The sequence below is a fragment of the Falco naumanni genome, chromosome 18 (genome assembly GCF_017639655.2).
Source record: "Falco naumanni isolate bFalNau1 chromosome 18, bFalNau1.pat, whole genome shotgun sequence".
In the NCBI taxonomy this organism is placed as follows: domain Eukaryota; kingdom Metazoa; phylum Chordata; class Aves; order Falconiformes; family Falconidae; genus Falco; species Falco naumanni.
This window is the reverse complement of record NC_054071.1, coordinates 5,560,357-5,572,143: the sequence shown is the minus strand read 5'-3', so window position 1 is coordinate 5,572,143 and position 11,787 is coordinate 5,560,357. Positions and strand designations below refer to the sequence as shown.

The following is an 11,787-nucleotide window of genomic DNA, read 5'->3' as shown; positions in this document are numbered from 1 at the left end:
AGGGAGGAGGGAAAAGCAAAAGCCCTTCCATTGCCCCTGCCCTTCCCCGGAAAATTTGCCTCATCTCTAGGACTGGTCGTCACCTCTGCAGCGGAGATCACTGATAAAAACAGTCGCATGTCCCGTTTCTGCCATTATTTCATAGGCTTCAAAAAAAAAATTTTTTTTTTTAAATTTTCTTTCTTTAAACTAACCTAAGATGAAAAGAAACATTCAAACAATGGAAAGAAAAAAAAAAATCATCCTGGAAAATAGAGGTGCTCTCCTGGCTTCTAAGGCTTTGCAAGGCACTGCACTGCAGGCAGCACAGGCAGGAGGAATCCTGCCCTCCCACCTGCCCGCTGGTGGTTCTGAGACTGGAGCGGTGCAGAGCTCCCAAGGGACCCAATCCGTTTGGTGCTAAGGTGGGGGGGTTATCTTTCCGCCCCCCCCGCCCCAGTGGATCTCATTACCAACTGGAATTCATAAAAATCCACTGGAATTTCTCTTTACAAAAAAAAAAAAAAAAGGGGGGGGGGGGGGGGGGAAATCGAAATTAAATGCTCCAAAAGGCTTAACGTCTTTCTAGGAATATCCACCAGCTGCAGGGAGGGAGGGAGCGAGCAAGGGGTCGGGGAGACGCAGCCGCCGGGTGCCCCAGCTGGGACGGGACCCCCAGAGGCTACTTAAATGAGTGGGCAAATGCTGCACCCGTGAGAGGGGACGCAGTGCCGCGGTGGCCACGGCTTCACCGCACCGTCATCCCCGCGCACCCAGCGCTGCACCAGCCGGCCTGGCGTGTTGCAGCACCTCTCGCTTCATTTAAGTAGCTGTCCCGGCACGTGGAGCTAAAAATGGATCCAATTTTTTTTTTTTTTTTTTTTTTTTTTTTTTTACCCTAGCCATCTACCTTGGAAGCCAATCAAACTGCCTTTTAATCTCAATTGGTTAATGAAAAAATTAGCATCTGTCTACGGTAACTGATTCCCAGCCACTCTTAAGCCCGGCATTGGCTTGTTCTGCTTTTCACGTTTGTGTCGGTGCTGCTCTTATTTCCTCCGCGCTTGTGTCTGGCCGCTCTGTCCCTTCTGGTGCTGCTGCTTCACCTGGGCCAGGATGTCTCGGATCTTGCGCTGAGCCATCTGCGGGTGAGAAGAGCAAGGTGGGGAGCTGGGGGGAACCCAGGGCCAGCCAGACCCCAGGGGTGAGGGAAATGGCTTTGCACGTTGTGACAGATGCTGCCGCGTTCAGCACGGCTGGCTGAAGCGGCTCCGGGAAGTCCCTTCCTGCCCTGTTTTTAGCGTGGTTTCCTCCAGAAGTCGGGTTTGGGAGGTCACACTCTCCACGTGCACGCTCTCCCATGGCTCTCCCTGCTTCCCCCACCATCCCAACACCATCACCCACGGCAAAAGGCACAGCTCACCCTCACCCACTTCTGCAACCACCACCAGACAGGCGTGGAAAACACTTTGACAAGAGATGACGCACATGGACACAACACCATATGAGCCATCAGAGAATCCACTAGTACTAGCACAGGAGCTGCTGGGGCCATACCTGGCTGGCGTAGAAGTGCCCAATGATCTTCACGATGACCTGCTCGTTCTCGTCAGGGGTCTGGTCCCGTGGCACCACCACCTCTGCTGCTGTCAGGTTCTGCAGCTCATTGACCTGTGGGGAAGGGGCAGAGACCACCCTGTTGTGCCATGCAGGAAGGACGAGCACCTTTGGCAAATCCCAGCCCGTCCCCCGGGAAACCCATCCCTGGGATGTCCCCAGGCACTGGCGCAAAGCAGCCACCCTCCCAGGGATGTTCTCTCGCAGGGTGCTCCCACCCCCATCCAAGCATCGCTTCTGCTTACGGTTTTGCCCCCTTTGCCGATGACCCTGCCCGCGGCCGAGGCGGGGACCCGGATGTGCGTCTCCAGCTTCACTTCTTCCTTCGGTCCAAAGAAGTTCTCCTCCTTCAGCTTCCCGTAAATCCTGCCCTGTGCCTGCGGACGGGAGGGAGCACGGAATCAGGTGCCGTCTGAGATGTCTTAGCCCAGCGTGTCCCCACCGGCTCAGTGGGTCTCCACCCCGAGATCTGGGACGGGACAGCATCCCACCAAATCCCAGTTCCTTGCGGTTTCAAACCAGCTCAGCCCCTGGGAAAGATGATGCTGGGTTTACCCAGCCACAGGCTGGGGGGCTCAAAATAGGGGCCACCCCCCTGCTCCTCCCCCCGCATCCCCCGCAATGACGGTCGCGCAGGGGGCACCTTGAACTGAGCCTCTGGAGGGCCCGTGATGACGACCATGCGCACTTTGGAGTCCGGCGTCTCTGGAGGGGCAATCTGGAGCGGGGAGAGAGATGGGGGCTGCGGCACGAGTGGCACAGGCAGGGTGGCAGCCATGCCCTCCCTTCCCCACACTACAGGATCGGGCCCCCAGCCCAACCGCCTAGGGGTTTCCAGGTGGTTTCCCCAGCCCCTGCCTTCCGGAGGTGCTGGCAGAGGGGGGTTCTCCACCGGGCAGCCCTACCTTGATAGAGGCACTTGCGAACCGGGAGAGCTGCTTGATGTGCTGGCCCTTCTTGCCGATGATGGCACCGACCGCCTGCGCGGGGATGAAGACATGCACCGTCTCCTGCTCCGGAGGCTGCAGGTACAGTGTCACCGGTCAGGGCTCAGTACCACCACCGGGATCAAGGCTCCAAGTCCCCTTCCAAGTGATGCCTCAACCTCTCCCAAGGGCACAGGGCTGAGCCACTGCCAGACCCCATGGGGTCTGAGCACCTTCACCACGTTTGCAGTAGTTTAGAAGACCAGATCCTGCACCCATGCTGGACCTGACCTGCCTGCTGAGCGCAGGGGGTGCTGGAGGCATAACCCTGCCCATTGCAAGGGTCTCCTCCATGCAGGGGACATCCCCAAGCCTGAAGCAGAAGCAGTTGGAGCTGTCTGGTGTTCACCTACCATGAAGGAGCTGTATGGCGCGGCCCCAGAGACGCTGCTCGGTGGAGGAGGTACCGCGTTGGAGGAGGCAGGGAAGAGGCCAACTGCAGCCAAGTTAAGGCCAGGGATGAGGTGAGATTGCAACTGAGGGCGAGAGCAGACAAATGCACATTGCTTTGATCAGGGCATCCTCCTGGAGAGCCCGCATCAGCTGAGATGCTGGACCAAACCCCACTCACACTCATGGCGGCCACGTCGTTCTCGTAGGCTTCCCTCACTTTCTTCATGATCTCCTGCTCCGCTTTGCAGCAGTTCTCAATGGAGCCCTTCACCGTGATGGTCCTTTCAGGGTTGTACAGAGTCAGGTCCTGCAAGCTGATGGGAAAGCCAACATCAGCACCCCACCAGCCCTACACCCGGTACTCTGGTCCTTCTGATGGGTGCTACTGGGGTGCCGGGGACACAGGGTGCCACTGCCATTGTGTACTGGTCCGAGGCAGAGCAGGGGCCAACATCATGGTTTGTACTGCAAAGTCCACTCTGCCTTCTCCAAACACAGGGCTTAGGAGTAAAACCCCAGTCCTGGCCATCAGCCCAGCCAGTACTGAGTTCTGCAGCCCTGAAGAGATGGGGAGGGGACACCAAAGGGACAGGGAGAGGAATACAGAAAATATAAAGCCAAGATTTTTCAAGAGAGCTTTGGGGAGTAAAGCACCCACATCACAGGCTGGCTTCTAGCTGACAGACTCATCACATTACCCATCCCCTCATCCTCCCCATCCTCCCCAGGCTGAGGAAAATCTGTCCTGGTTTCCCCAAAGGGAGCGAAGAGCCTTACGATGAGATGGTGATTTTTGTCTCCGTGTCCTGCTCCACTTTCTTCAAGTTTCGTCCTTCTTTGCCAATCAGGCGCCCCACAAAGTTGTTATGGGCCAAGATTTTCAGAGGCACTTCATCAGCTCTTGAGAGAAGAATGGGGAAAAAAATCCAACGTGAAGGATTAGTACAGCCAGAAGAGGAGGGATTTGGTACAGAGGGGTGGGAGAAGCTCAGATCCCCTTGCTTGGAGTCCTTGGGTCCCCCAAACCAAAGCTCCCGCACACCTGGGAGCATCACACGGCTCTGGGCATTACGATGGTACCACAGCCCAGCGAAGAGCCACAGATGGGACACGGGTGCACAGCAAGGCAGGGGGAAAGCTTACGTCTTGGTGTCCTTCGCCTCTTTCTGCATGATCTCCAAAATCATCTTGCAGGCGGCAGAGCAGCCCTCGGGGGTGGAATGGATACTGATGGCTTTTTCTGCAGCTCCCGCATTTTCTTTCCGGTGCACGTCGATCCTGCAAGCACGGGATGGGCGCTGGGGTGGGGGGAGCAGCTCTGCGGCTTCCCGGCAGCGTGAGCACCCACTGCTCCGCTCCCCATGAACCACCTGGAGCTCACACTCGACTGTAAGGTTATATGCACCCAGGGAAGGCAAGAGGAGTTAATTCTGGGCTCGACACTCAACATGGACGCAGCAGCTAGAAGGTCACATCACAGACATCCAAATAAGGCATCAGCATCTACTTATTTTAAGCAACAGGAGTGATTAAGTGGTGGAACAAGCACGTGCCTGGGGGACGGGGTGGGTTGTCCATCACTTCACGTCTTAGATAAAGCCTTCCTTGGGGGACAAGAGCCATAGCCAGCAAGTTCATGGGGCAAATGCCAGAGCAAGCAGGTGACGCTCGACAAGCTTGGGCTAAATGAGACTGGCTGAAGCAGCAACCTCCCCGCACACCTGCCTGGGTCCTGCCCCAGCCAAGGCAGCCCTGGCAAAGGGAGACACACAGGGAAGCACAGCCAGAGAGCCTGGCTGGGACAGGGTGAGGGAAGGTGGTTCCTGGACATGCCGCCCTACCCGGCGGGAGAGCCAGAGTGGCCTCAAATAGCCCATTCTTGGATAAGAATCCAGCCTCCTAAATCAGTGCACACCACAAGGCACAAACCAGCACGTAGGAGAACGGACTCACTTGGACTGCGTCTGCTTGGTGATGTTCCTGATGGTGGCCCCTTCCTTGCCAATGATGGCACCCACGTACTGGGTGGGCACCAGGAGGCGGAGGGGGATATCCACTGGCTGCTGCTTGACCGGTGCCCCCGCAGTGACGGGGGAGCCCTGCCTGGGAGCACCGCGCACCCCAAAGCCGCCCCGCCGCCCGTTCTCCGGCCCTTGCATGGACTGCTCGTCGGGGATGTAGGAGACCTTCAGCGCGTGGTTCTCCAGCTGGTGCCCATTCAGCTTCATGATGGCTCTGGAAGGGGAGAAGGGGTTGGGGTCATGCTCCCACGCCGAGCAGCAGCGCAGCAGGTCAGCCCAGAATGGGCCAAGCCCTCCCTGGTGTAACGCCCGGCAAGCAAGCACCCGGAGTGGGGAAAGGAGACGCGGTGGGGACCTGGCAGGACTTCCCACCCAGCCTGGATGAGCCAAAGTATTTTGAAGGGAGCCTCTCCGAGCACCCACGGCAAGGACAGGATTGTGCAGGGAGCCATTCCCGCATCTCCTCAGCCGTATGATTTTTGTCCGGTATCTCAAACCCTTTCCCTGGCAGGACTTCAGGGACTGCAAGGGCTGGACGCTGTCGGTAGATGGGGCTGGCAGCAAGAGCAAAGCGACGGCTTTGGCCACCGCTCTCCAGCTCCTCCAAACCTCCCCGGCTCTCTACCGAGGCAACCCAAACTGCAGCTCTCCGGAAAGTGGTCAGTGACTCAACTCTTGCAGAAAAAGAAAAACAAAAAACAAACAAACAAAACAAAAAAAAAAACCACACACACAAAAAAAAAACCACCACCCTAAATCTGGCTGGAAAGAGACTGTCCCTGCTAGCTGCGCCATCTCTGCAGGACATGCAGGGACCAGAGATGCCTGATGAAACACATATCCACAGAGGAGGAAAGAGCCAGACGGAAGGGCTGCAGATCTGAGAGCAAAACTACTTGCACAAAACTCTCGCTGAGTGCTTCCTGGCAAAAGAAATTCAAAATACTTCATCTTATGGGGTGTAAAGTGCAGGGCTGGTGCGGATGAACAAGAGACAGGACAAGCCAGGAGTGTTCCCCTTGCTGGGCTCCATGGCCAGACCCTGCCCCATCTCCTTACAGAAAGTAAAACACGATAGCGGTTCCGCCGTGATGGTTTGCTGCGGTCACACAAGCAACCGCAGCAAATTTGGGTTTGACAGCTGAAGCATTATCGGCCGGGCGGCCATTTGGAAGCTGACGCTTTGGCAGAGTGACCACAGGCGACGTCCCAGGAGACAGCAGCGCGGCCACAGCGGCCACATTTGACACGCGCCTGCCTCAGCGACGGAAACCTTCCCGGATCAAAACCTATCCATCAATCCCCGCTCTCCTCCAGGCTGCCCTCCGAGGAAAGCGCTGCTCCCGTTCCTTTCCAGAGCCCTTCCGTGGGGCAAAAGGAAAGCGAAATAAACAGCGGTGAAAACCCAATTAATTTTCCATTTGCATTTAGTGCAAAGCCCGGTCTTCCCCGGGCAGGACGGGGAAGGGAGCTGCAAGTCTCCACATGAGCCATCAGCCTGAGAGGACACGTGCTGCCTGATGCTTGCCAGCTCCTATGATATTTGCTCTCATTAACTTTTTCTGGAGACATAATCCCTGAAATCATATAAGTACAAGAAAATCTCCACTTTTCCTTGAGCAAAACGTTACGGTTTTACTCTCTGAACTGCAGAGAAAAGCCTAAAAACTCGGGTGTTCATCTGAAGGTGAAGGAATTCAGAGCTCGGGGAGGGTGTCCTCAAAGATTTGCTGCATTTTTAGCCAAAATGGAGGAATTCTGGGGTAATCTGACTCCCAGCACTGGAAATCCTCTTTTCTGCAGGCAGGGAAGGGGCCAGAGCAGCAGCAGGGAGGGCAGCCCGAGCTCCCGAGGGAGCACAGGGCACTTACTGCCTGGTCTGCTCCCGGTTGGCGTAGGTGACATTGACAACAGCCGTCTCGCTGTCCGTGTTCACTGCGAGCAAAAGAGGCAGAAATTAGAGAGGCAGTGCAAACATCTCTGACCAAAGCCCCCCAAAAAAGCTGAGAGACTGTCTCAGACAAGCCCCCACTCAGACAAGTCCCTTCCAGGGCTCCCCAGGGATTTGCGAACATTTTTCTCCTGCAAGGGAGAAGAGTGTCCGAGGACTCACCCTGGGCAGCACAGACCCTCCTGCCTTATTTGAAGGATCCCGATGTGCCGTTGCGCCCTGCAGCAAAGCCACCAAAGCCAACTCCACCCTGCCATCCCTCGCTGGAGCCCAGGGAGGGTCCCAGGAGCTCCTCCAAGCCCTCCTTTCCATTTCTAGGAGGGTTATGGTAACTCTACTCTCATTAAACATCCCACGGGCAACATTAAACCTCCTGTCTCAACTGATCGCCATTAGAGGCTGAGATAAAATCTGCCGAGCGGAGACAGATAGTCCCCGGGCAGCCTCGGGAGAGCATCCTGCATCTTCCCCCAAAGCAGCTGCTGGGGGTACCCACAGGCGCGGTGGGAACAATGCTGACCCGGACCCGATGCAGGGACGGACACCCACATGAGCTGCCCAAAGCCACCTCACGGGACTCATCTTTTAGCAACAGGGAACAAAAAACAAGCCCCAGCGACCAGGCTGAGACCTCTTGACATCTTCAGCCACGGCTTCTGCTGACAAAGGAAAACCACATGTCCATCCTCGCCCTTCTCCCCCCTCCCAAAAAAAAAGAGCTGGGGCAGAAAATATCTTAAATACAGCTTCTTTTTTCAGTCCTACCTTGCTCGCAGTTTTCTACAGTGCCATACTGGGCTAGCAAACCATCCAGAACCTGGAAAAAGGAGCAAGAAAACCCCACTTTATGCTGGGATTGTCAGGACAGATCAAGGAAATACAATCAATCAATAAAGGCAGCTTTCTAATCATTAAGACTTCACAAGCAATTAGATGAAGGAAGCTCCTGCCTACTCCAGGACGCTGGAGCAAGAGGCCTTGGAGCCTGCCTGGGTGGGGAAAAAGAAGAAAAGAAGAAAAAAAAAAGAGTCAGGGAAAAGTCCCAGCAGCCAGCAGGAAGAAAGGATCCAGTTTGTTCCTTATACAATAGATAAATCATATATCCCTGTTATTAATGGGGATTTTTGTTGGTGTAGCTTACATTGCTTCTACCAGTTGAATTTACTCCTGTAATGGAAGAGGAATAAGCTACGTGGACGCAAGGGCTGAGTATAATTAGACCAAATTAACAACAAAGAAAAGGAAAAATAGACTTTAATCCCAAGTACAGAAACCTGAGGCAGGGAATTAGTCTGTAAATCTGATCTACACTTCTCCACTTGCTCCTCTTACCTCCCATCGCAGCTGGGGTGGGATGTTTCGGATTTGGATTTTCCGGCTCCTGAAATAAATGAAAAGCGATTAAAAAGCAGATTTGGTGTCCGAAACGTGGCTGTCTTGCATTGAGCTGTTGCACATTGATGTATCTAATCAAGTTTTGCATTTCCATACACTACCGGGATTTCTGATGGCTTTTGGCTAATTACACCCAGCCCAGTCGGTGCTGGATTTATGCCGGGAGCTTCTCCAAGAACAATGTGCCAAAAATCCCCCCAACCCTTCGGGACTGGCTGGAGCCCTAATGCGGGCATGGCTGGAAAGGCAGAGACTTTAGCTAGATTAAATAGAAGGATTAGTACACAAAAAGGGAGCCGTGTGCTCATGCAGCCTGCCCTCCTGCAGCAGAGGCATGAAGGAACGAACGACCCTTGGGATGCCACCAACCGCTGGCAGGAGCTGCTGGAGCATCACTGCCGCAGCCAAAAACCCGGCTGAATTTTAACCGGGGAGGCCAAGGCACGGGCATCACAGCTTCACCACTCAGGCTGCTTCCCCACTCACATTTTTGGCTCTTCCCAACCTCACTTTTCCCAAAATAGAAACTCTTTTTTTAATTCTGATGCCAAATTTGCCCCGGGGGTGCTGTCCCCCCACCCACCCCTCACCGTGCAGCTGCTGCAGACAGCTGAGAGCAGCCGTGGGCTCGTCCGGCGGCACCGGCACACAGCCATGCCACCGCGGCTGCCGGCACCCCGACGTGCTGCCGGACACCCCAAAAGCCCCCACCTAAAGACAATGACACCTTTAGGCATCCAAAGCTACGAAGGACGCAGCTTTGTAGGCACAACTCGCCTGCAAACAAGGGCCAACCCCCAAGGATGGCTGGTCCTCCCCACCAGCCTCTCTTCTTCACGAATAACCAAAACCACTGAATTTTAAGATGCCTGAGGAAAAGGAAGATAAATGCCACGACCATGGCAGGCAGCTCAGCGCTGGCAGCACTATATTGGGTAAATACCCTCGGACCTGCTCACGACAGACCCAGGCTTCAAATTCAAAGTATTTATGACTGCGTGGAATAATCCCAAAAAAAAGGAGAGAAAATGAGATTCCAGATCCTTATCTTCTAATTACACAACTTCAGAAGGTGGCTCAGCTCATTTGTCAATGAGAAGAAATCGTCTCGGCATGAAATGGCTGAAAGCCATTGGTGTGATTTAGCCACGCAGGTAAGGATCCCTCCTCAGTCCCTTCATCCCGCCAGGTAAAAGCAGCTGCCTCGAGCATCCCCTCTGATCCGCGCTGCCAATGCAAACCCACACACATCAAAATCCTCGAAAGGGCTGGGCTGGCCAGTTGGTTTTAAACAAAACCAGAACTGACGTTTCCCAAAGTCACCAAAGACTTCCCAAATATTCAGACCAGAGGGATGGGATGGCCAGATTTGGGGTGGCTCTCCCCTCCAAAAGTCAAAATGAGCACAAAAAAGAAAGATTTCCAGCGGTCCCACCAGCTCAGCCGCTGGGAAGGCTCTGAAACACCAAAATTTGTTGCTACAACCCATGCAGACCAGGCGGGTGAGGAAAAAGAAACCAACCCAGCCTTAAAATCACAGCGTGTTGGGGGGGGCTGCAGAAAGCAGAGGCTGGGGGGGGGGATGCTCTGAAACCAGATCTCTCGTTTACATGTTAATCCACATCCCAAAATGAATGGGAGAGAGATTAAGAAATTCAGAATGCAAAGAATGTCACAGTCCAGGGAGGGTCAAAAGGATTTGAAGTGATAGAGGAAACCCCGTAGGTCTCCCACCGCCCACCCCTGCCACGGAAACTTCTCCAGATAGCTACAAGCATCTGCATGGGCAGAGCATGTGTTCTGCACATACGTGACCAGAATCAAACGTGCTATGGAGAGAAAAGAGCCATTTATGTTCCCACACCGTAATTCTGCTGGTGGCATCTAATTGTCTCCCCCTAAAAAAAAAAAAAAAAAATTTAAAAAAACACAAAAATCGATCTCCTTTTCTGAGCTTGCTGAAGCATCTGCCCGGGCAGAGCATCACCCACATACGCGCCGGCCAGGAAAGGTGCAGGGCTGCTGTGCGCCTCGCCAGGGCTCCTGTGCTTTTATTAATATGTTAATTAACCGGTAATTCCTCCCATCGCGACTATACCACTGGGATTATTTGCCGCTCGTAACAGCCTCCAGCTCGTAACAGCCTCCATCGCTGGCAGATATTAAATCCCCCCGAGGCCACGCTGAGAGGGGAAGATGGGTCTTTTATCAGCCCAACGGGCTGAGCTGCACAGCACAGAGCAGGTTCCCCCGAAATCCCAGGATGAGCCGGCAGCCCGGAGCCTTCCCTCCTGGCCCATCTCCATCGGTGCCCACCGTGCCCCAGGGAGGGCGGAATCAGGGCCGCATCCGTCACCCTTCGGTGAGGTCCGGCTCGACACAGCGTTGCCCCACAGTGGGTGGAAACCTCCCCCTTCGACGAGCAGCCGAATCTGGCTCCGTCCAAGCACTCGTCCAAGCACTCGGCAGTGGCTGTGGTTAGAATTACAGAGGAAGTCATGAATAAATAAACCCCGCTATTTGCTTTGCCAGAAGCAGGTCCTGCTGTATTTAAATCCTCATCGCGAAATGCCGCTCTTCACACCACCAAACACGACAGCCCCGGTTCTGCCCGCTCCCACCTCCGTGCCAAGCAGAGCTTTACTCCAAATAAATAACTCCGCAAGACGGCAATTCCCTGGTTTTTATTCATGATGTGCCAAAGGCGGGCGCTACTCCCTCCCGCGCCGCGAAGGGCTCTCGCAGCCTCTGCTCGCCGACCTCAGCTGGCAGCCAGGACCCGCACTCGTGCCCCTCGGGCCAGCAGGAGCCACGGACCAGCCCCGGCACCCCCAGCCCACAGGAGGAGGCAAGAGCTCTGCCGGACACTGCTCATCCTACACCGAAGGCAGGAGCCTCCCAGATCCTGGGGGTGAGCTGGAACAGACTGATCAACCTGGTTAAAAAAAAAAAAAAGTCTATTCTCAAATCCGGCCAGTTCCTGCGCATGCTGGTGGCTTTTTTTCATTAAAAAAAAAAAAAAAAAGCCAGGGGAGGAAGAGGAGGGCGAACAGCTGCAGGGCTGGAAGGGAGAGAGAGAGAGGACCCACGGGTCCCAGGGACAGATCCCGGTGTTAGTCTCCTGCTCCGTGCCGATGATGCTATTTAGGATAATCGGATTTTAGCATCCTACTACGTCTGTTCTTCAACCCTCAAAAACCTGCCAACACGCCCGGCAGCCCTGTGCGGACCTGCTGTCTCTCTGAGCAGGCAAAGCAAGACCTTTGGAACCTCCTGACACTACCAGTAAACCCTCCCTGGATGTGTGTTGGGCTTGCTGGGGAGAAAAAACCACCCACCCCGGGGCACCCCGACTGTAACAGGAGGTGGTGGTAGGACCCACATCATGGAGCCACACCACAGATGAGCATCCTGGGTCAGTCCCTCATTACCCCCAAGCAGGGGA

General features: G+C 54.8%; 1 protein-coding gene across 1 annotated transcript in view; it reads right to left on the bottom strand.

The window, feature by feature from the left end:
- Nucleotides 1–424: 424 nt before the first annotated feature.
- Nucleotides 425–11,787, bottom strand: part of IGF2BP1 (insulin like growth factor 2 mRNA binding protein 1) — a 29,759-nt gene continuing 18,396 nt past the window's right edge. Inside the window, exons 3-15 of the mRNA XM_040617536.1 lie at nt 8,280–8,328; nt 7,713–7,764; nt 6,868–6,931; nt 4,929–5,210; nt 4,119–4,253; nt 3,753–3,875; nt 3,154–3,289; nt 2,936–3,058; nt 2,502–2,618; nt 2,240–2,314; nt 1,842–1,973; nt 1,537–1,650; nt 425–1,121 (exon numbers count right to left, since the gene is read on the bottom strand). Of these exons, the coding sequence (XP_040473470.1) occupies nt 1,029–1,121; nt 1,537–1,650; nt 1,842–1,973; nt 2,240–2,314; nt 2,502–2,618; nt 2,936–3,058; nt 3,154–3,289; nt 3,753–3,875; nt 4,119–4,253; nt 4,929–5,210; nt 6,868–6,931; nt 7,713–7,764; nt 8,280–8,328 (1,495 nt within the window). The 3' untranslated portion in view covers nt 425–1,028. The remainder of the gene's footprint in view (nt 1,122–1,536; nt 1,651–1,841; nt 1,974–2,239; nt 2,315–2,501; nt 2,619–2,935; nt 3,059–3,153; nt 3,290–3,752; nt 3,876–4,118; nt 4,254–4,928; nt 5,211–6,867; nt 6,932–7,712; nt 7,765–8,279; nt 8,329–11,787) is intronic.